The sequence below is a fragment of the Phoca vitulina genome, unplaced genomic scaffold, assembly GCF_004348235.1.
Source record: "Phoca vitulina isolate PV1807 unplaced genomic scaffold, GSC_HSeal_1.0 scaffold1, whole genome shotgun sequence".
NCBI classification, from domain to species: Eukaryota; Metazoa; Chordata; class Mammalia; order Carnivora; family Phocidae; genus Phoca; species Phoca vitulina.
In genome coordinates this window covers 3,492,728-3,515,846 of record NW_022589704.1, presented here as the reverse complement: position 1 = coordinate 3,515,846, position 23,119 = coordinate 3,492,728, and the positions used below count along the sequence as shown (strand labels likewise).

At 55.7% G+C, this 23,119-nt stretch overlaps 1 protein-coding gene across 1 annotated transcript in view; it reads left to right on the top strand.

Moving 5' to 3' along the window:
• RAMP1 (receptor activity modifying protein 1) overlaps positions 1–23,119 on the top strand; it is a 43,617-nt gene that overhangs the window by 11,534 nt on the left and 8,964 nt on the right. The window contains exon 2 of the mRNA XM_032392380.1: positions 3,412–3,550. Coding sequence (XP_032248271.1) covers positions 3,412–3,550 — 139 coding nt within the window. The remainder of the gene's footprint in view (positions 1–3,411; positions 3,551–23,119) is intronic.

Below are 23,119 nucleotides of genomic sequence, written 5' to 3'. Positions count from 1 at the left end.
GGACAACAGGAGGAGATGGGCCTGAATACACCAGGGCAGGGACACTGCAACAGGAGGGACTGTAGACTGGGCGTGCCCCTCCTTTTGGTCCCCGGGTTGGGGACCCCCAGCAGCAGAGGTGGCACCCCGTCTCCCCAGGACTGGCCCTGCAGGACGATGGTGCAGCCCGTCCTTCCCCGACCCAGCAGATTCCTCTGGGGCTCACGCGAGCCCACGTGGGTTTCTGTTGCGCGCAGCCGAGCCACCCGACTGAGAGGCGCGATCATCTCCGTCCGCCCTGGGGCTGACCCTTCCAGAGCAGGAGCGGGGCCGGCGCTTGGAAGCACCCTGGCTTGCCTCCCCCGCAGAATGTCACCGACACGCAGCTGGGGCCGCTGACCCGACACCGGACAGACCCTGACGCGCAGAGCGGCGGCGTGCCAGGGAGGACCCGCACACACGGCAGGAAGTGGGGCGGCGGAGAGGTGGCCCACGTTGTTCTGAGGAAAGAAAACTGCTCAAGCCCCTGAGTGAGGCTGCGGAAGTGGGCTGGCGGGGCTGGGGGGGGCAGCTGGGAGCCCCCGGAGCGGAGGAGGCGATGGCCGCGGACAGGCCACATTTGGGCCTGGGGTTCGCTGGGGAAGAGTGTGCCTGGCGGGGAGACAGGCAGGGTGCTGGGAACAGGGAGGGGTGGGGACAAACGGAGGGGTGACCCTTGGAATGAGGCTGGACGGGCAACTTGGGATTCCTTCCAGGAGTCGGTGTCTGAGCCCTCCTGAGCTCCCTGTGAGCCCCAGCACCTCACCTGTCCACGGCAGGCGGGCTTTCTTAGGGGTACCCTCATGGGCCAGGTGTCACCCCTTCCCCGAGTCTGCCCAGATGGCGCCGGGGTCATCCACAGCTGGTCCTTGGGGCGCATCCGCCGTGCCCGTGTGGGCTCCGGGGGGGACACACCTGGGCTGTTGGAAAGTGGCAAGAACTCAGGTGGGTGGGAGGCCCCTGAGGGCAGGGGAGCCCCCCGGGCTCCCGGAGAGCCCCAGGGATGTGCTCTGCCCTCCCGGCCTCCTCTGCTGCACGCTCCAGCGGGGGCTCTCCGTCCCAGGGCGTCGAGGGACGGGTTACCTCACCTGCCTGTGGGTCCTCACCCTCCGAGAAGCTCTCCCCACACGCCAGCCTTTCGTCTCCGTCCTTTCTCCCCAGCTTCTCAGGCCAAACGCCCAGGAGCTTTCCAGGGTGCCCTGCCAGCCCCAGTGGGACCCGTCCCCAGGGGACACCATCCAGGACAGTGGGTACAGGGACGCCTGGGCCTCCCCTCTACCTCCGTGTGCTGTGGGGTTTGTTGTGTGTTTTGTCTGGGTTTTTCTTTTTCTTTCATTGCTGTGAAATTTCGCTGTGTCAGCTTCAGCCGCCCTCTGAAGATGTGTGTAGCCCTGGGAGTCTGTCGCTTAATTAGTTCAATGAATTAGTTCTCCTCCCACGCCCTTCTCGTGTTCCGGTGGAATCAGTGGGCCTCCGGGGTTCCCCTCTGCTGGGGTTCCCCTGCTGTATCTCTTTCCTGAACCCCCAGGATAACAGTTCCCTCTGACCACAGTCCTCCCCTGACCCCGAGGCTTGGACCCTGCGCGGCTCAGTGTGTGGTTGCCTACTGGGGGCTGGCCACCTGTCCTCTTCCTGAGAGCTGCCATTGCCCTGAGGGGACAGCTCTTGCCCACTTGTGACATCCTGGCCTGTCTTCCAGAAGCACAGGCTCCTTCCTGCCCAGCCTCCGTCCATCCCACACCACCTCCCTCTCCAGGGACTCTAGGAGGGCACAGGGAGGGCACACCTGAGGGCCACTTCAGGGCTTTGCTGCCAGGGCTCCCAGCTGCCAGCAGGTGGCCTCTGTGGCTGGCCTGCCCCCCCAGGTCCTCAGTGTCAGTCTGCCCTTTTGTTGAAGGCTGCCAGTTGGCTCTGTTACCTGTGACTGGAACTATTCTTTATCTCTTCCTCTCCCGATTTGACACCTTACCCTCTGAGCCAGTTGTCACCTCTGCCCCATCCAGGGCTTCAGCTTCCCATTCAGCACTCCATTCTGGCATGGTTATGGGCTGGGTCAGAGCCCTGGTCTGCGGTTTGTGGAATTCATTCATCCTTCTGCCCAGCCATCCATTTACCCACCCATCTCTCCATCTGTCCATCCATCTATCCATCCATCATCTGTCCACCCACCCATCCAATCATCCATCCATCCACCCATCCATCCATCCATCCATTCCATCCATCCACCTACCCACCCATCCATCCATTTACCCACCCATCTCTCCATCTGTCGATTCATCTATCCATCCAATTCGTCTTTCCATCCATCCATCCATCCACCCACTCATCCATCCATCTATCCACCCATCTATTCATCTGTCCATCCATCTGTCCATCCGTCCATCCATCCATCCATCCATCCATCCATCCATCCATCCAATCATCCATCCACCCACCCACCCATCCATCCATCCATCCATCCACCCATGCACCCTCCCGTCCATCCACCCACCTATCTACCCATCCACCTACCCATCCGCCCATCCAGTAACTAGCCATTGAGCCCCCAGGAGTTGCATTCTAAAATGGCACTTAACAGCCTGCTGTCATCACTCACATCTGTGACCCCAATCACCCCCTTCATCATCTGCCCTCTCCCCCCAGATCTGCAGCAAAAGACAGGTCAGGCCCTCCACTGCACTGCCCAGCTTGTTGCCTAGTCCTCAACCTCTTGGGACTGGGCATTGGCTGAGTGTGGGACCCAAGGTAGGTGAGACAACTTCAGTCAAGTCTACACCTCTTCTGGTGCTAGGACGTTGGGCCCGCTTCTGAGCCCCAAAGCCTCAGTTTCCCTTACTATCTAGTAAGTGGATGATCACAATAGGACCTGCCTCCAAGATAATCTGTGCATGTGAAGAGCTTTGGGCAGTACTCGTGTATCATAGGGGCTGGAGTACCAGTTCCTCTACATTTTACTCCTGGAAAATGGAGGCAGAGGGGGGGCAGGAGTCTGAGGGGCCATGGGGCAAGCCCACTCAAGTACACACACCCTTCTAGGCCATGTTTCAGAGTCAGGGACCCCAGAACTCCCCACACAATCTGCGTGCCCTGAGGGCTACCACCCTCTCCTTGGGCCATTTCACCTGCTGCCCTGTGGGCTCCCCAGGCCCAAGAGCTGCAAGATGCAGCTGGGTGTCCACACATGTCCGTGAGGCCCATCAGGGAGTCCAAGAACTGCAGCAGGCAGGGCCTTGGCTGGGCTGGGCTGGGCTGGGATGGGATCCTGGAGCCACAGCCTCCTTCTCCAGGGATCAGGTGGAAGCAGGCTCTGGGCCGGGCCCCCCATGGGTGCATAGGGAAGGTGGGGGAGAGCAGGCAGGGCCAACTCCTGATCCCTGGGCGCTCTCATTGCAGTGCACCACATCCTAATGGCCACGGCCTGCCAGGACGCCAACTACGGCACTCTCCTCCAGGAGCTCTGCCTCACCCGGTTCAAGGTGAGCATGGAGGCCATCGGGAAGACACTGTGGTGTGACTGGGGCAAGACCATCGGGTAAGTCTCGTGTGTCCCCTGGTGGGAGGGGTGTGGCTGGGGTGGGGGCTGCAGGGCCTGGTGCCAGGAGTCCCCTCACGGCCACTGGGAGGGCTTCTTCACCAAGGTCTAGGGTGACAATGCTGGCCATGGACGGGGACAGCCTAAGGGCGAAGGAGGATGCCAGTGATGAGCGAGTGTGGATGGAGGAGGCTGTGTCCGTGATGACCTGGGCCAGGGTGGATGCTGGGCCTTGTCCAGAGGGGCCTCTGCTGTTGGAGGGTTCCATTTGGGCTGTGTCCCTCTGAGACACATGTGGCCCATCCAAGTGCGGGCGTGTGCGGGACGGTCTAGTGCCCACAGGGCTGAGTCTCCGTGACAGGAGCCCCCGCTCACGGGGGTGTCTCTGCTGGTTCCCTCGGTCTCCGTGGTCAGGCTGAGGCTGTTCTTCCTACCCTGTCCAGGGCTCAGAACTTCCTGGGACAATGGGGCTGGCTGCACTGGAGGGGTGGCCCATGAGTCCCCAAGGACGGCTGGCACTGGGCCCCTTCCCCTTTGTGACTTCGGTCTTGCTGCCAAAGTGCCTTTCTTCCCACCTGGCTGGCTTCATTCACTGCCTCCCTCGGCCCCTCATCCTCACTCCCCCAGTCCAACCTGGCCCTTGCCTGCCACCCACTCCTACCTACTCCCTGTGGGTGACCCATCTCATTCATTTCTGCATCTTCCTTCTTGTGTTTCTTTTGCACAGATGAGCAGGTGTATGAATTTTTCTCTTCTATCCTTCTCACATGAAGTATATTATACTATAGATATTCTCCTACTGTACTATAGTGTAGTATGCTATAGATATTCTTTTTTTTTAAAGATTTATTTATTTGAGAGAGAGAGAGCAGGGGAAAGGGCAGAGGGAGAGGGAGACAAGCAGACTCCCTGATGAGCAGGAGCCCGACACAGGGCTTGATCCCAGAACCCCGAAATCATGATCTGAGTTGAAATCAAGAGTTGGATGCTTAACCAGCTGAGCCACCCAGGCGCCCCGTGCTGTAGATATTCTTATACCATACTATAAATATTCTTACACTACTCTATGCTAAAGATATTCTTTTACTATGCTATGCTATATTCTTATTCTATACTATAGATTATTCTTGTACTATGCTATAGATATTTTTTAATTTTTATTTAAATTCAATTAAATTAACATATACTGTATTATTAGTATCAGAGGTAGAATTTAGTGATTCATCAGTTGCATATAACACCCAGTGCTCATTCCATCACGTGCTCTCCTTAATGCCCATCACCCAGTTAACCCATCCCCCCACCCACCTCCCCTCCAGCAACCCTCAGTTTGTTCCCTAGAGTTAAGAGGCTTTTATAGTTTGCCTCCCTCTGTTTTCCTCTTATTTTATTTTTTCTTCCTTTCCCCTATGTCCATCTGTTTTGTTTCTTAAATTCCACATATGAATGAAATCATGGTATTTGTCTGTCTCTGACTGACTTATTTTGCTCAGCATAATACCCTCTAGCTCCATCCCTGTCATTGCAAATGGTAAGATTTCATCCCTTTTGATGACTGAGTAGTATTCCATTGTGTATATATACACCCCATCTTCTTCATCCATTCATCTGTCGATGGACATCTGGGCTCTTTCCATACTTTGTCTATTGTGGACTTTGCTGCTATAAACATCGGGGTGCAGGTGCCTCTTTGAATCACTACATTTGTATCTTTGGGGTAAATACCCAGTAGTGCAATTGCTGGGTTGTAGGGTAGCTCTATTTTCAACTTTTTGAGGAATCTCCATATTGTTTTCCAGAGTGGCTGTACCAGTTTGCATTCCCATCAACAGTGCAAGAGGGTTCCCCTTTCTCCACATCCTCACCAACACCTGTTGTTTCCCAAGTTGTTAATTTTAGCCATTCTGACTGGTATGAGATAGTATCTCATTGTGGTTTTGGTTTGTATTTCCCTGATGCCCAGTGATGTTGAGCGTTTTTTCATGTGTCTGTTGACCATTTGTATGTCTTCTTTGGAGAAATGTCTGTTCATATCTGTTGCCCATTTCTTGATTGGATTATTTGTTTTTTGGGTGTTGAGTGATAAGTTCTTTATAGATTTTGGATACTAGCCCTTTATATAGGTATTCTTTTTGCACTTTCTTTTCACCTACCACTATATGCTGGAAATCCGTTCTTATCAGTGCATAGAGAGCTTTGTCACGCATTTTTGCAGCTGGATAATAGTGCTCTGTGCATAATTTTCCAAGCACTTTCCCATCAAGAGGCATTTGGTTTTCCCAGTATTTTCCAATTTCAGGGAGTGTTGAAGGGAATGACCCTGTGCATATGCGTGCTCATGTTGTCAGAGCTACCTCCCCACGGTGACTCCCCGGGCGGGGGCTGCCAGGTGCAAGGCGGGAGCTCGCTGTGCCGAGCATGGCCTGTTTCCTTCCAGGAGGGCCGGCAGTGGGCAGCCCCACCTGCAGCATGAGGGAGCCGCTTCCCGCCCGCTGCCCGCACACCTTGAATCCTCACTGCCTGCTCAGCCAGAAAGGGTGTCTCCCTGGTGTGTCAGTTTGCGTTTCTCCAGTGACAAATTCATCTTCTGTTCTCTTTTCTGTGAATGTTTGTTCGTGTCTTTTCCCCTTTTCTGTCAGGTTTCTGGTCCTTTTTAAAGAGTTCTTTTTTTTTTTTTTTTCCAAGACTTTATTTTTAAGTAATCTCTACCCCCATGTGGGGCTCGAACTCACAACCCTGAGAACCAAGAGTCGGGTGCTCCGTCCACCGACTGAGCCAGCCGGGCGCCCCTAGAGAGTTCTCTGTGTTAGAGGAGACGTTAGACCCTTGCCTGCCGTGCGCATGAGACATGCTCTCGCAGCTCGTTAGCTGTCTTTTGACTTCATTCCCGGTGTTTCTGCTGCCATGTAACCTTGTTTTCACATAGCCGTGTGCATCAGCATGTTATCTGCCCGGATCTGAGTCACAGCTGGACGGCCTCTCCCCATGCCAGGGTTCAAGAGGATCCAACCCTGCTCTCCCCTCGAGTCTGCGTGGTTTCGGGGGCACGTCTCAATCGCCGGTGCATCCAGCCTTCATTCTGGGGGCAGCGTGCTAGGAAGCAAGCTCTGTCTTCTTCCAGATGAGCTGCCCGGTTGTCCTGTTCATTCATGAGCCCGTCTCTGCCCCCCATGAGCTGAGATGCCCCTTTGTCCTGTGTCATCTCCCTGCACACTTTGCTCACACTGTTATCAGCACTCCCTGTTTCAAGCCTTCTCCTACTACCTGCATCTACAGCATGAATTCTCCTCCGGAACAGTCGGTCTTCGCTGCCTACTGAATGCTTACTTATCGCTCGCCTCATTCCAAGAAAAGTTTATTATTACAGCTCGCATTTCATAAGTACCTACTGTGTGCTAGGCATTGTGCCAGTCACTTAGCATCTGTCATCTTGTGTAAGTAAGCAGCAACCTCAGGAGATGGTAGGACAAGTTGTAATCCCTACCTTATCTGCCCAGGGGCACGGCTCGCAAGGTCTCTTTGGATCCAAAGTCTCAGCTCTTGGATGTGAGGGCGATCTGGCTGCGACATCTGTCACCCCATTGTTCACCAGAGTTGATTCGGCTGATCTGGCTGGCTAGGCGGGTGTCCCCTTCCTCCCTCACTGCTCCATGTGGGTCCCTCCCGAAGCTGTGCGCTCGGTCGAAGAGGACGACCTTCCCCGATAGAGGAGGACCGTTCTTCGGTCAAGGGTATACGAGTAGCTGCGCTCCCCTGCTGGAACCTCCAAACAAGCTCTCAAAGTCTCAGCTCTTGACACTCCCCAGGGGTACGAGACGGCTGCCTCCTGATTCTCAGGGGAGATGTGGGGATGCCCTGTCTTTGTAGAAGTGGGAGGTGGTTGATGGCCTTCAGTCAACTCATCTCGGCCCCTGCCAACATCCAGGGGGCCTGGTGGGGCCCATTTGCAATGGGCTACCAAGCCTGGTACTCAAGCCAAAGGCAGACTTTCCAGAATCTCCTGGAGCAGTAGAGGTCTGGGGTGTCTTGGGGCAGACAAACTTGTCCAGACGATTGGGTGCAGGAGAAGAGAGGAGGGACCCAGAGAGGAGACCAGGCGTGGCGAGGGGTGCAAGAGCTCCATGTGCAAGCAGGAGGGCCACCTCCAGGACAGAACACAGTGTCCAGAGAGGAGCAGGGCCCCAAGGTGGAGCAGTGACAGGCAGAGAGCCAGACGGCGGGCTGGTCCCAGGGAATTCTCCCAGCCCCGGCTGGGGAACGACAGGCCAGGCAGGCATCTGACAAAGGGTACAGGTGCTGGGAGAGACCCCTCCCTGAGCCAAGCGCAGCTAGGGCCTGTCGTTGGGGTACAGGTGGCACCCCAAGAGCAGACCTGGGCAGTTGCTGGGGTCTGGGATCCAGCCCCAGGCTAACGCTGCGGGTGGAGAACTCCAAAGGCACGAGGCCGGAGGTCCCTGATTCCTGCTGCTTGAGGTCACGGCTGTCCTAGCAACTGGGCTGGGCCTGCAGGTGGCTCCAATATGACAGAGGGAGGTTCTGGATCCTGCTCTGAAGTCAGAGGATTTAAAACAGCTGCATGGCAGAGGAGACTTACCTTCCTCCCAAGTGACAAACGTGCGCCCGCTTCCTGTAGGATGCACACTCCGCAGGAGATGGGGACAAAATCCACTGTGGGGCACGTGGGGGCCGCTCACGCCAGCTGGCTCTCTGGCCCCCAGGCTCTCAGTGCCACCTCCTGTGTCACAGCAGACCGAGAGGGGGGCCCTCATCAGCCCTGCTCCACTTAGGACACTGGATGGAAACATTGGGTGATTTCCAAAGTACTTCTCAGCATCACTGTGCATCATTGCTCAGAGATCAAGACCTTGAGAGAAAGCAAAGGGCTGACAAGAGCATTCAGGCCGTGTTCCAGCAAGAGGACAATGACCTGCCCTGGGACTGTGGGTCTGCTCGGTCCATGGCCTTCGACCCTGACCCCAGCTCCTCAGTCCTGAGGGTGGCTTGGGGGCTGCTCCTGAGTCCTTTCTTGTTTGGGGAAGCTTGGGATTTCTCAGATTCCCCACGTGTCTGACCTGTCCTGGTCTCAGGTCCCCTGAGGACAGATGGGCTCAGCAGGGCAGGTCCCCAACCCCCCCCCACCCCCGCCTCCGGGCACCAGGCCAAACCCATGATTCCCCCGGGGCTAGCTTGTTAAACTGCAGGCCTGGTCTGCTAGTGGAAATATAATGCCATTTAGTGTATTAACTGGAAATATAATCTAATTTGGGGAGCTACAGAGAACATGGGAAAATGTGTCATTAGAAACTCTCATCTCCAGAGATGTTCCTCTGGGTCTGGGGGAGGGAGAGAAAGAGCAGAAGAGAGAAGGAGAAGAATCTCGAACATGAGGAACTCAAGGAGAAAATGCTTGGCTTTGAAGTGACTGCATCTATGGGATTTTCTCCCCAAGACAAAAAGTGCTGGGTGGATTTAGGAGGCCCCTCTGCCGTTCCTTTCCTACCCCACTGCTGGCTCCCAGGTGTCACCTTGAGCAGGGAGAGATGTCGGAGGGGTCCCAGGGGACTGGGTCACCACCTTCCATGACCAGGCATCAGAGAACCTAACTTCACCTTCACACCTGTCAAGGCGCCCCTCCCGTCTCTGCCCAGAAGCTTCTGGATTTGTCACTGCTGACATCTCCCCGGCCCCCGTCCCCGGCGTCCCTCCGAGCGTGCGGACCCCGTGCGGGGCATGGAGAGCCCTCCAGGCTGTCCCGAGACGCGGCCCAGTTCCGAAGAGGGCTCTCCAGCCCTGGGACGTTGAGGGAAGGACACGGAGCAGATGTTTAGGGTGCGGGCTGCAGTGCTGTGACCTCAGCCAGGAGCACAGGCCCCAAGCTCCTCTCCCGGGGACTGCTGACGGGAACAGGGCTCCTGGGCCCCCCGCGGGGTCTCTCCCCAGCTGCTGCCCCTCCCCCTCTGCTACTGGAACAAAGAGCCTTCTTGTGTGTGTCCCTCCAGAGTCAAGTCAGGACGTTCTTCAGGGCTCGGGGTGCTAGAGAAGCTGCTTGTGTTACGAATCCCAACAGGAACTGAAAGGCACAGAGGTCTCCCCAGGAAGTGGCTGCCGTCCTCCCAGGGACTCCGGCTGCACCCAGGCCATGTGGCCCAGGCCTCGGGACAGGCCACGCCCAGGGTGCTTGGGCCGCCCTTCTCTGGAGCCCGCCGGCTACCTGGCATGGGCCGCCTGCCCCCATGGGGGCCTCCCGCTGGGCCGTGAGCTGCCGGGGAGCCCCCATCTGTGCGGCAGGGCATCTGCGCGGGGACCTGCCCTGTGCTCCTGAGTGCTCGGCCGCCCTTCTTATCCGGAGGCCCTGGGACAGGTGCCCGCTCCCCACCCCTCTGCCCACCAGGGTCAGGGCGGGGAGGGGGCGTCCTTCCGTGTCTGCAGAGCCCAGGTGCACAGGGATCCTGACTTCTGGAGGCCTTCGGGGGCAGGGACGCTGTCCCAGGAAGGTGGCCCAGCTTGCCCTTGGGAGCCAGGCTGGTTCTGCCCAGGCCGTCCCTCCTGCTCCCCAGCCTGGGGCCTCACTGGGGAGCTCCGGCCCTGCGGGAAGAGGTGCGGACACAGCTTTTCAGGGCCAGGGCAGGTGGCCTTGGGTGAGGGTGTCTGCTGTGGTCCTCCACAGCTCTCCGCACGTCTTTGCCTTCCCCCCCGCATGCTCCTGGTGTGCAAACGTGGAGGGCGGGGCGTTCTTCCACTGCTGGTGTCAGCAGAGAGGAAGGACACTTGAGCTGGGCCCGGAGCTCCCGGCAGCCACCCCTGGGGTTTGTCAGGCCACAGCTGTGACGGGGAGGCATCATGGGACTCAGAGTTTGCTGGGCGGGCAGAGGAAAGGGGGCACCTTTTCCTCCACCCTCTCGAATTCAGCTTCTGGAAGTATGCACCTAGGTGGCATCTTGGGGAGAAGTGTACTGTACGCACCACCAGGACCCCACAGCAGCAACAGGGGAGGCTGTCTCTGAGCGGAATGTCCATGGCGGCAGCGAGGCAAACGCCTGCCGGGCCCCTCCACCCTGTGTCAGGAGCTCCGCCACGGCTGACCTGGGGGGGCAGGTAGAGGGCTGGGGCAACGGGACCAGCCATGGGGGAGCGGGGTATGCTGGAGAAGGAAGGAAGGAGTTGTCTTAGGCTTTGTGCACCCAGATCTGTGCTCTAGACAAGAGGGGAGGGGGGCACGGAAGGTTCTGGAAATCTGCTCTCCCCCAGCCTGCACCCAGAGCCAGCCCTGGGCAGGCAGATGCAATAGAAGAGTCCTAGGGACTCCCTCGGGGGAGACCCTCAGACCGTGGCTCCCAGCCCCACCCTGCCCCAGCTGCATCATCACCCCAGCACAAGGTGCCCGTCTGGTTGTGCCCCACCAGCCAGAGGAACGGTCTGCGTTTCGGGGGGTGGGAAGCCATCACGGGCAGCAGCAGCACGTCGGGCCGGGGCTCCCTCATCTGTATGGCTACTCCAGCGAGCGTTCTCATGATGATCCCCAGACGGCCTGTGGATGGCCGCCTGTTGGACTGGAGGCTTTTAGGGAATGGGCAGGAAGAACCCCACTTCCTCCTTGAGAAAGCTCCCAGAAACGTGTGTCTGCAGAGGCCAGAAACCGAGCGGTCCCTTGTGTGGGGTGGTGTGGGGGGGACGCTGGGAGCCAGCGAGGAGGACCGCCGGCCCTCGCTCCTCCCCGCCCAGGGGCCACGGCGTCATCCGAGGCCCCCCTTCATGTCTGCTGCCCGGGTCCTTCTGGCCGCAGCAGAGGGCACATGTGCTTCCCCAGACGTGGCCGTGACCGACCGAGTAGAGCCGTAGCGCCAAGCCTGCGTGACATCCGTTTCCATCGAGTGATGAACTGCCCTGCCCCCCCCACCTCCTCGGTCTGGGGATGAAGTCACCATGTAAAAGGTCAGCAGCAGGGTGACACTGAGCAGATCCCGGCTGGGAGCGCAGGCTCAGGCAGGTGGGACGGATCCTGGTGACGGGGACATGCGGCAACATGCCGTCCGCTCCTGCCTCTGCCTTGGACACGCGGCTCTGACTCCCCGCTGCCCCAGCCCGAAGGCCCCAGAGATGTCCAGGCTGTGCGGACAGGAGTGTGCTGTCGGGGAGGGGGGCCGGGCGGGCTCACGCGGTGCCCCCCGAGTGTGTTCTCAGGTGGCCCCCGGGGCTGTGCCCCCCGAGGGGGCAGGGAGCACGCGGTGGGGAGGTACAGTGGATGCGGCAGGGTGGGGGTCACAGCAGCTGTCCCCCCACTACTGTCATCCCCCCCCCACTGCTGACCTTCAGCCTAGCACTCCTCCCACCCCCAGGGTCTCCCAGGACCCATCCGTTCATCGGTCATTCTGTTGGTGGCCATCTTCCGAGCACTCTTGGGGCCAGCGACATTGAACCCACCGTGGGAGGGCCCCCGGGGAGCTGTGGCACGGGGTGGCCATCTGCCTTCCCCCTGCATATTTTGAGGACAACTTGCTCCCCTGGTGGCTCCCAGGACTTCAGCCCTGGACACTTATGCACGGAGTGCCCTGCGGCACATGCTGCGGGACAGGTGCCTTTTACGTCTGCGCTCCCCCTTCGCTCAGCTAAAAACTGGAGAACCCACTTTCTTAAAAATACACTCCTTTTGAGTAGCAAGAGGTGAGTTTACCCTCCCAGCCTGGGCCAGCTGGATGCAGCCTAGCTCCGTGTCGGGAAGGCCAAACAAACATCCTGATTTTCGCAATCCTGTTATGTTGAGCCTTTTCCAGGTTTTTATTGTTATAAATGATGCAGTTCTGTACATACAATCTTACTTCTTTTTTTGACTAATTTCTTTAAGAATTCTTACACATGGACTTACTACAGCCCATGCCGTGAACATTCTGTAGTTCTTTTTTTTTTTTTAATATTTTATTTATTTGAGAGATTGAGCACAAGCAGGGGGAGCGGGAGAGGGAGAAGCAGGCTCCCCGCCGAGCAGGGAGCCCAATGCGGGGATCCATCCCAGGACCCTGGGATCATGACCTGAGCCGAAGGCAGACGCTTAACGACTGAGTCACCCAGGTGCCCTCATTCTGTGGTTCTTGATAAGTTTTGCCCAGTTGCCGTTTTATTTTATTTTGTTTTGTTTTATTTTATTTTGGTGCAAAGAGGTGGTCTTATTAAAGCACGGGGACAGGACCTGTGGGCAGAAAGGGCTGCCCTCCCAGTTGCCCTTTTAAGGAATTGTCCTAATTTATATTACCAGCAGCATATGAAACTATTTATTTCCTCATATGTTCCTGAGTATTGAGTTTGTAGAGATTTTAGTTTTGCAGGTTTAAATGAGATTTCTCTCCTTTAATGTGCCCGCCTTTGGCTGTTAGAAAGGAGAAGCCGTTCTACAGTTGTTTGCATTTTTTTCAAGTGCAAATTATCTGACCATAACTTTTGCTACTTATCTTCTGAGTCATTGGGAGTATTATTAATCTTATTTTACAAACTCCTGAACGTGGCAGAAGTTAGCTATTTGTTGTTTTGTTCCAAATATTTTCTCTTCACATGTCCCTTGTGTTTACTTTGGTGATGTTTGTTTTCCTCATGTAATATATTAGTTATTCAGTTTACATGTGTGCCCTGACTCACTCCTCAGAGGTCTGTGACTTGGGCACAGTCCTATCTGTTCCAGAAATTCAATTGTCGCAATTTCAAGGGAGTCCTTTGGCCACAACATTATGTTCTGTTTCTATTCAGTTGTTATGGGTTTTGAAATAACGTTTCTTGTAGTTTAACATTAAGACATGAATTAAAATTTATTTCCTTCCTACTTCAATGATGCTAACTTAATTTGTTAAATATTATTTCCTACCTCTGCTGTTTGGTTATGCGTAGCTTAATACATAATATGTTTTTGTGTACATTCGGATCGTTTCAGTTAATTTTTATTTATGTCTTGGGGCCATACCCTCCCTTCCCATCACTGTGGCTCTATAATATTTTCTACAATTTAGAAGATCTCATGCTCTCTTTGTCTGTTCATTCTCATTGCATTTCACATTATGTTTTGGTTTCTTTGCTATATTTTCTGCCTGTTTTTCCAAAAGAATGAAGAACCATTCTGCCAAGTTCCGTAAGAGGTCACGTTGAGATTCTTTTTTTTTTTTTTTTTAATTTTATTATGTTATGTTAGTCACCATACAGTACATCATTAGTTTTTGATGTAGTGATCCATGATTCATTGTTTTCATATAACACCCAGTGCTCCATGCAGTACGTGCCCTCCTTAATACCCATCACCGGGCTAACCAATCCCCCCTCCCCCCTCCCCTCTAAAACCCTGTTTGTTTCTCAGAATCCATAGTCTGTCATGGTTCATCTCCCCCTCCGATTTCCCTCCCTTCATTTTTCCCTTCCTTCTCCTAATGTCCTCCATGTTATTCCTTATGTTCCACAAGTAAGTGAAACCATATGATAATTGACTTTCTCTGCTTGACTTATTTCACTTAGCATAATCTCCTCCAGTCCCATCCATGTTGATGTAAAAGTTGGGTATTCATCCTTTCTGATGGCTGAGTAATATTCCATTGTATATATGGACCACATCTTCTTTATCCATTCATCTGTTGAAGGGCATCTTGGCTCTTTCCAGAGTTTGGCTATTGCGGACATTACTGCTATGAACACTGGGGTGCATATGGCCCTTCTTCTCACTACATCTGTGTCTTTGGGGTAAATACCCAGGAGTGCAATTGCTGGGTCATAGGGTAGCTCTAGTTTTAAATTTTTGAGGAACCTCCACACTGTTTTCCAAAGTGGCTGTACCAACTTGCATTCCCACCAACAGTGTAAGAGGGTTCCCCTTTCTCCACAGCCTCTCCAACATTTGTTGTTTCTTTCCCTGTCCATTTTTGCCATTCTAACTGGTGTAAGGTGGTATCTCAATGTGCTTTTGATTTGGATTTCCCTGATGGCTAATGATGATGAACATTTTTTCATGTGTCTGTTAGCCATTTGTATGTCTTCTTCAGAGAAGTGTCTTTTCATATCTTCTGCCCATGTTTTGACTTGATTATTTGTTTTTTGGGTGTTGAGTTTGAGAAGTTCTTTCTAGATCTTGGATACCAGCCCTTTATCCGTAGTGTCATTTGCAAATATCTTCTCCCATTCTGTGAGTTGCCTCTTTGTTTTGTTGACTGTTTCCTTTGCTGTGCAGAAGCTTTTTATCTTGATGAAGTCCCAAGAGTTCATTTTTGCTTTTGTTTCACTAGCTTTTGGAGATGTATCTTGATAGAAGTTGCTGTGGCCGATGTCAAAGAGGTTACTGCCTATCACATTGAGATTCTAATTGAGATGGCCAGTCACCCATCAGTCAACGAGAGAAAGCAAGGGCTGCTTCCCACGGCAAGTGTCTCTGGCCGCTGTGTCCTGAGGAGCGTCAGCCGCCGGGTTGGCTCATCAGCTGCTACCTTCGGATGCTGTCACTTAGCAATTAGCACAAAACTGTCACCGTGGACCAGGCACAGAGCTCCAGTGGGACTTGCCTCTCAGGAATCCTGCTGATCGCATCACAGCTTAACTTCTGTGGGCCTCTGTCTTCCCCCCAGTAAAATGAGTATAAAAGTATTTGCTTCTTTGACATCTCCTGATTTCCCTCAGAAGCTTCCTGGAAGTTTTAGGATTAGGGTCACATTTGCCTGATGGAATATATATGCTCAGCTGACCATAGGGGTCGAGAGTGGGAAATAATTTACATGACGTGATAATTATTCATTCCTTGCAAGTGTGAATGAATTCATCACTAAAACCATCAGATCTACATGTGTGGGGGAGGATTTCTTCTTCCATTTTCCCTGTTGATTGATTTGGGCTTTCTGTTTTTTGTTTCACGTTTGTATTTCAGCAGTGTTCATTGGGTCTGTATTCTTCACATTCCTCCCTAAAACATAATGACACATAGCATCCCCTTAAATGTTTCAGATCTTCTATATTCAAAATTTTGTTTAACCTTTGTGTTTTTTTTGTCCTTTGTGTTCTCTGTGTAGAGGTCACCTCGGTCAGCAGAGGGAGATGACAAGGTCCACTTTTTTGGTCACTGTGCTCATTCTTTAGGTCTTTAGAAAACAGGCTAGGTTTTACATAGCAATGTCTTTTAAAAATTTTTTGGCTTTAAATTTCATCATTTGCTTTTCCCTCTTTTTCCCTTTCTGAAAAAAAAATATTTGCTTCTTTCACGAGATAGAATTTAGATGCTTATTACATCATTTTTTTCTCACCTTTTTTAGAACCTAATAAAGGCACTTAAGGCCGTAAGATTTCTCCCTCAGGAACTTCTTTGCCACTTTCTGCTGGTTTTGAGATGTCCCTGGTTTCATTGTATCAGACAGTTTTTTCCTTAGGCAAGTACATTTTAATTCTCAAGTGTTGTATTTCTGTTTGGTTCTTAGTCTCTTCTTCTCTTGAGAGAGTGAGAGAACTGAGAGCGAATAGTTCCTGCTTTTGTCTTTTTGTTGAGATTTTCTTTGAGACCTTGCACACGATCACCTTCTGTAAACACACCACCAATCCTTGAAAACAAAGCATGTTCTGCTCATCCTGTTTCATTCCCACGAAAGAGCAATGAACTCTGCTCTGTCGCGCTACTCAGCTCCTTCCCGTGTTCCTGAACTTTCTGTGTGCTTGATAATGGAGTAGTGGATTCTTCAGTCCTGACCAAACTAGCATGGTTTCTGTGTCATTTTTCTGGCAGGTGTCTATGCATAGATCTTGCTCTATTTCTATAGCATTTAGATGCCCCATTATTATGCTGCCGGTATCGACCGTGACGTAAGGTTATGACTCTCAGCACATGTGATAGTTCTTGGCCTCGTGTTAGCATTGAAACACCAGTCTGCAGCCCCTTGAAGTTTACTCACACCTCCTCTTCCTCGTCTCGTGTCTCTTGCAAACAGCATATTGCTGGATTTTATGTTTCCACAGAGAGAGCGATGAGCCTCGTAACCGAGAAAATGACCTCGTGTTTGTTCTTTCTGTTCAGCCTTCAGTGCTCCATTTTTTTGTCTTGATTCTTTATCTTGTTACGCTGATTTCTTTTTTTTCTTCCCATTGTTGAAACGTGATGTCTTTTCTTTTATCTTTCCGATGAGCTTGGCGGTTGGAAAGCTCTTTTTCACTCAACCAGCCGTGAAATGTGAAACGCAGACATTCTGATTTCTGTGTTGGTTTTCTGACAGGGTCAGACCACATACCCTGGCCTCCCCTCCATGAAAGAACCAGAGTCTCTGGGTTTTTGGCTTCCTCGAATTTTGCTTTGTGTCTGTCTCTCTTTCTCTCCTCATTGATTTGGGTTAATGTTCTAACACCTGTCTCTTCTTTCCGTCCTCTATTTTGTTTTTATTTTTCACCCTGCATGGTTCTGACTTTTGTCAGTAATAATGCTTGGTCTGATTGGGCTCGTGGCTACTCATCTTTGCAAATAGGCTGTTAATTCAAGCATGTCTTACTATTTTTAACTCATCATTCCCTTTCACACATACCTTTTAAATTCTGACGACTATTCGAAGTAAATCCTAGGAATAAGCCATATGATTAATACGTTCTCAAAAGCAAAAAATTTCTAAGGTGCTTTAAAAAGCTGCCTTTCTACGGGAGTGACAGCTTGGCGGGAAAATACACCTGTGATGAACAGCCTGGGTTTCTGAAGTTGGTGTAGCCGGAGTGCCTTTGTCTCTGAGAAGGCAGGGAGATGGTTTCTTATGTTTTAAGTATCACCTCCAGTGTGGTTGCTTGCAGGTTACTAAAGGCAGGGACTGGGAAAGGACAGTGACGGCGTGGGGCCGGCAGGAGCGGGGCCCAGAGCCCCATGACTGCTCAGGGGCTGCCTTCCAGGAGCCCAAGACAGACCATCAGGCCCTGGACAGCCAGGACCCCCAGGGACATGCCTGACTCCCCTCCTCCAGCTTGTCCCGGTGCCGGTAGGGGGGATGAGTTCAAGACCCCCTCCAGAAAGCCAGGTGGGCCTGCAGGTCCTTGTGACCTTGATGTCTCTGTGTTCTCATCCTCCTGGGGTGCTGGGGCTGCTTCATGGTGCGCGCTTGTCCCAGGCTGATGTTGAATCACAGAGAGGCAGCTGCAGATGGCTGGAAGCTCCTCTCCTGCTGTGGGTAGCAGCGGCTTCCCTGCCTGGATGAGCACAAGCTCGCAGGGGGGTAGGACAGAGTGTTGCCAGGCCAGGGGCTGGTGGTAGCTTATCCTACCCCGTCCCGATTGTGGTTCTTCCTCGACAAGTTAGGCGAGGGCACGTGGGTACCACGAAGGAGTTCCGAACCGGGTATTTAAGTGCTAGCCATTTGCCAAAGACTCCACAGGGGCTGGGTCCATGCTGTGGCTGGTGGGGACCCAGGGGGCAGGACCTTCACTCCCTCCTGGAGCCACACCTCCTCCCAGCACTGTGGCTGCTGGGGAGCCCCTCTTCCTCCCTCAGAGTAAGCCCCAGGATGGGTGGAGGGCCCGCGGGTGAGGGTCTCGGCGCTGGCAGGTCTCAGCGGCCCCATCAAGTCAGGAGGGAGACGAGTGTGCCTTCCTTCCCTCAAGCACACCCCCTCCGGGCCGGTTCCGGGGAGACAGTTGGTGCCGGGCCTCCCGGGGCTTCCGGGCCAGAGGCGGAGGCTCCCCGACAGCTGCGGGGCCCCCGGGGGCCAGTGTGTGCCATGTGGGCAGGGACCGGGCACCTCGGAGGGGGCTTCTCCGCCTCGCTGTCAGCCGCGGGACCGCTGTGCCCCCAACAGGTGAAAGCACCACGGCGCAGCGCTCAGTCTCCCCGCCAGGCAGGATACCGTGGCGTAGAATGTTCCATGGCCCTGCCCTTCCCCCTCCCTCAGTGTCGCCCTGAGTTCCGAATGCGGTAGGACTGGGGCACTGGGGGCACAGGTGGCAGGGGCCACTTGGACGAGGCCGCGAGCGGGTGGAACGTGGGGGGAGGGCGGAGTGGGGTCCCTGCGGAAGGTGGCATCACAGAGACAAAGGGTCTCCGGGGCGGGACGGGCAGAGAGCAGTGAGACCAGGGTGGGCTGGAGGGAAAAGCCCTTCCCTCCCGTGGCCTGCGTGGCTTCACGAGGATAATGTCTGGGGTGTCACTGTCCAAATACAGCGCCCGGCTGTCCTCCTAATGCTTTGACTCAGACACGTGCACACCCAGGTCCCAGCGAGCGTGGGAGCGGCAGCTTCACCTTCCTAGACCCGGGGTCTGCACGGGGGTCCCTGACCTCCCCCGGGGTTACAGCGAGGACAAGGTGGGGGTCACGCCGACGCCTGGGCCGCAGCGGGCACAGCTCAGGGGTCGGCCACAGGCCCCTGGGTTCTCAGACGCCCGCTGAATTTTACAACTGCAGATTCATCTCCCTGAGCTCCGGACCCCGGGAGCCTGCTTCTTGCCCCAGCCTGTTCTCAGAAGAGGCATTGTGGCCTCGCCCGGCCGGTAGGCCCTCTCCGCGGGGGGCCTGGTTCGGCAGCACCCCGGGCACTGTGTCTGCTGCCAAAGCAGGGCTGCACGCGGAGCCAGGAACAGATTTAGAAGCTTCTCCTCCCTCCCGGCGTGAGCAGAGGCACCAGAAGCCGCTCGGCACAGAGCCACGGGACAGGAGCCGTGGAGGGAGGCTGAGGAGGCCAGGCCCCAGCTGGGTGCCTCCTCCCCACGAGGGGCTTCTGGGGGCAAGCAGGGGAGGCAGCTACCTGCGTGGAGGAGCTAAGGAGACTTGGCTCAGCCCCCTGGGCCACCCCCTTCACTGCCACCCGGGGTCACCCACATGGCCCGCAGTTCACTTGTCTGTAAGGAGCGGGTAGGAACGCTGGCTCCTAAAGCTGCTTCAGGGGGTAACCTGCCTATGGGAATATGTCCTAGTATCTCCGGGCCTGTGGAGGGCGGAGAGCCAGGCCATCAGCAGTCCTGGCTGGGGACTGTTGCCCTCGGCTGTGGGGGGCATGTTGTTGTCCACCCCAACCTAAGCGGGTCCCCGTTCTGCATGCCCACAGCTCCCTGCGTGGTTCCCATGTGGCCTCCTTAGTTACCGGGTGTCCATCGCCCAGGGGACCAAGACCAGGCCTGGCCTGACCCCAGGCCCCAGCAGCATGTGCTCCCAGCAAGAACCCACAGCCCCTGGTGCACAGGCTGACCAGCCCGACCACAGCAGGGCAGCTGGAGAGGTGCACCCACCTCCCTCTGTGTCTCTGCGGCCTCAGGTCCCCAGAGCCTGATCTCCCAACACAGGACCCTGCGGTCCCCCCGCCTCCTCTAGGCCCGCCGCTCCTACGCCTGCGGGAGCATTTCTCTGCAGGCCGTGCCCCGTCGAGGAAGCCGGGAGGCTGCTGAGGAGCTAGTGCTCTGTTTGCAGAGCCCGGAGAGGAAGGTGTTCAAGCCACACTGTGGCCCGACTGGTGCCAAGCTCAGGAAACCAGGGCTGGGCCTAGAGCCGCCTCGTGTGGCGGCAGAGCTCTGTGTTGTCCACCAAACTCTGTTTAAATCTTCCAGAAACACAGGAAAACACTGGGGTCCCCTCAGTGGATAGCAGGCGCCTTGACTGGCGCTTCCCCCGTGGGTTTGGGGGTGTGGAGGCCTCCGTGTACATTGGCTCCCTGGTCTCCAGCTCAGCACTGGGATGGTCTTCCCAGATGGAGGTTGCACACCAAGTCTCTAGCCCAAGGACACACCACAGCTTGGCAGGTTGTACCCTTCACAGGGCAGCTGGCCTAGGTGGAGGCTGAAGCCACAAACCCTGCCTGGAGGAAGGGGCACTCTTCTCCTTTCCACACATGGCCCCGTGCACGGCATGACCCCCACACATTGCTTCCCCGACCAGCTTGGATGCAGAGCTGAACAATCTTCCCAGGGAGTACCCCCCCTGCTCCCCCAAAGTCCGTTCCGGGTTCCAGGCCTGAGGGTGGGCTCTGGGACTGGCACAGAACACATAGGTCTGCATGTGGGTCTGTGCTTTTGAGACGTGTCTGGGGGCCTTGGGCCTCCCTGCAGACCCCGTATCCAGGCAGGGAGCCCCAGAGGTTTCTGGAGCTCCTCTGTCCACTTAGGAGCCTCAGGACAGCCCAGGCTGGAAGGGGCAGTGCTCTCCACCACCTCTCCCTCCTGGCCCAGGCTTGGGAAACAAGGGCTCCAGGCGGTGCCCTCGGGGGGCCCCAGAGTCGCAGGCATGTCAGACTTGTGCGCTGAGCCCCGCTGTGCCCCCACACAGGGGCCAGGCTTCCACGGGGAACTGAGGCGAGCCGCCCTGCCCCTCCCAACGTCCCGGTCCGGTGGGGAGACAGATAGCAAATGGGCAGCTGCAAATGGATGAAGAGAATGGGGTGGGAGATGGGGGAGGGGCGCCACGGGGCCCAGAGGACTCAGCCAGGGCGTGTGTACCAAAAGCGCCAGGCCCGAGTCCTGACTTGGAGGAAATAGGAGGAGTGCACGGGCAGGGGGGTGGGGGGGTTTCAAGAGGAGACCGGGGTGGAAGAAGCCACTTCTCTGCAGAAGAGCAACCGTGCAATCCTTTCCGGCCTGGGGCGTCACAGAGCAGGTCGTGCCTGCGTGGGTCTTGAGAAGTGGGCAGAAACCAGAACGTGGGAGAGGGGCCAGGTTCAGGCTCCCAAGGCTGAGTGTCTGCAGCACGCACGCCATTCGGAGGGGGGTGTGGGGGTCACTTCCAGGGGCGGTGCCCTCAGGGCCTTGTCTGTGCCCGGGGGTCTGCCCCCCTGGGCAGCGTCTTCCGGGGCCAACGCCCGGGGAATGAAGCGGAGTGACCCCGGCCCGCTGTCTTGCGTTTCTCCCTTGTGGAATGTCTCCGGGGATGGGAGCGCCAGGCGGGCTGCAGGCCAGGAGACGAGAAGCCGGAGGCCCCGCGGGGTGGGAAGGGGGGCCCTGGCCCGAGGAGGCCTCGGAGGGCAGTCCAGCTCTCCCTGACCCCCTTCTGCTATCTACCAGCTGACGCATGTCCTGGACGGGCTGCGGGTGGTTCTGAGGAACTGTTGCTCCTAGCCCGCAGAGACAACAGCAGCCGCTTTCCACTGGCCTTCCTCTTCTTCCCCGGAACCTCCCAGGGCTGTCTGTTCTCTGTTCTATTCACATTCTTCATTTTCTGAGGACATAGCACTTGTCCGCCTCCCTCGGCAAGGCCCCGGGCATCAGGGAGGTGCGGTTGACCAGGGAGCTGGCTCCAAAGACGTGCCGTGGAAGTGACCTCGTCCATCCAGCGGGGTTTTGCAGGAAGCCTGTCGGGTTGTTCTTTTCTGTGTGGGCCAGCGTGTTGGTGGGAACCTGGGGTCTGTGCACGTGAACGCTGCGAGCCGAGGGCTGGGCCAGAGCCGCCCGCTCCCTGGGCTCCCTGGGGACACGGGGTGGCCAAGATGTCCGGGGTCCCTGTTCTACAGCATAAGGAGATAAACGGTCGGAGGAACCTTGGAGAAATGCATCCTAAAGTTCGCGTGTGCACGCAGTGGTCACACGAACGCCCAAGCCCTCTTGTCTGAGCCCGCCGACGGCCAGCCCCGGGCCACAGAGACGCACGGGGGCTCCTTCGTCTCGGGCTCGTCACCCGTGCCCGCGTGGTGGGGCCGGGGTTCGGGAGGGCGCGACGGTTTGCTCCCCAGCTGCGGCTCCGGCTGCAGACCCCAGGGGTGCGGAGGGGGTTGATGAGCCAGCCCGGCACGCTCACTCCAGGCCTGACGCGGGCCGGGCCGCTGCGTGGCTCCCGGACACCGGAGGACGTGGCCCCGCGGTGGCCAGCCCCGCCCTGCTTTGGAAAGGCTCCGCGTGACGACCGAGCCGTGGGTGGGAGCCCGACACGGAAGACGGAAACCACAGGGGAGCAGACAGACCTGACCACTTGAAGGTGAAGTCAGGCGATCCCGGCCTGTCATGAAACTGCCCCCGGCTCCCAGGAATGACTGGGGTGTGTGCCCTCGGTTTGGGCGAGATGTTTGTCACATTAAGAAGAGAACCTCTTCGTGGTTTCACAGGGTTGTTTCTTCTTAATCAGAAATGAATGTTGAATTTTATCAAGTGCCTTCTCAGCTTGTATTGAAATGGCCATATAACCTTTCCCTTTGACAGGTTGGAGTGTGATTTTATAGTTAGTTTGAAGCATTTCTGAAAAAACCTTGCTTTAGGGTGTTCGGTGCGACCGGCTTACGTCAGCCAGCGCCCGCTGTGGTACTTCTGTGTCTGTTCATCAGTGGGTGGAGACATCCGTGGCTGCAGGGCACGTGGACATGCCATCTTGAGAGGGTTGGGATCAGGGGGTTTTTTTAAACTCTTTAAAAGACCTGGGGAGCTCCACAGCTGCCCCTGTGATCTTAAGAATGTGAAAGAACTGCCTGAGTCTGGCACCTTTTGTGAAAGTAATTCTCAGAGCGCCTGGGTGGCTCAGTCAGTTAAGCGTCTGCCTTCGGCTCAGTTCATGATCCCAGGGTCCTGGGATCGAGCCCCGCATCGGGCTCCCTGCTCTGCAGGAAGCCTGCTTCTCCCTCTCCCGCTCCCCCCACTTGTGTTCCCTCTCTGGCTGTCTTTCTCTCTGTCAAATAAATAAAACCTTTAAAAAAAAA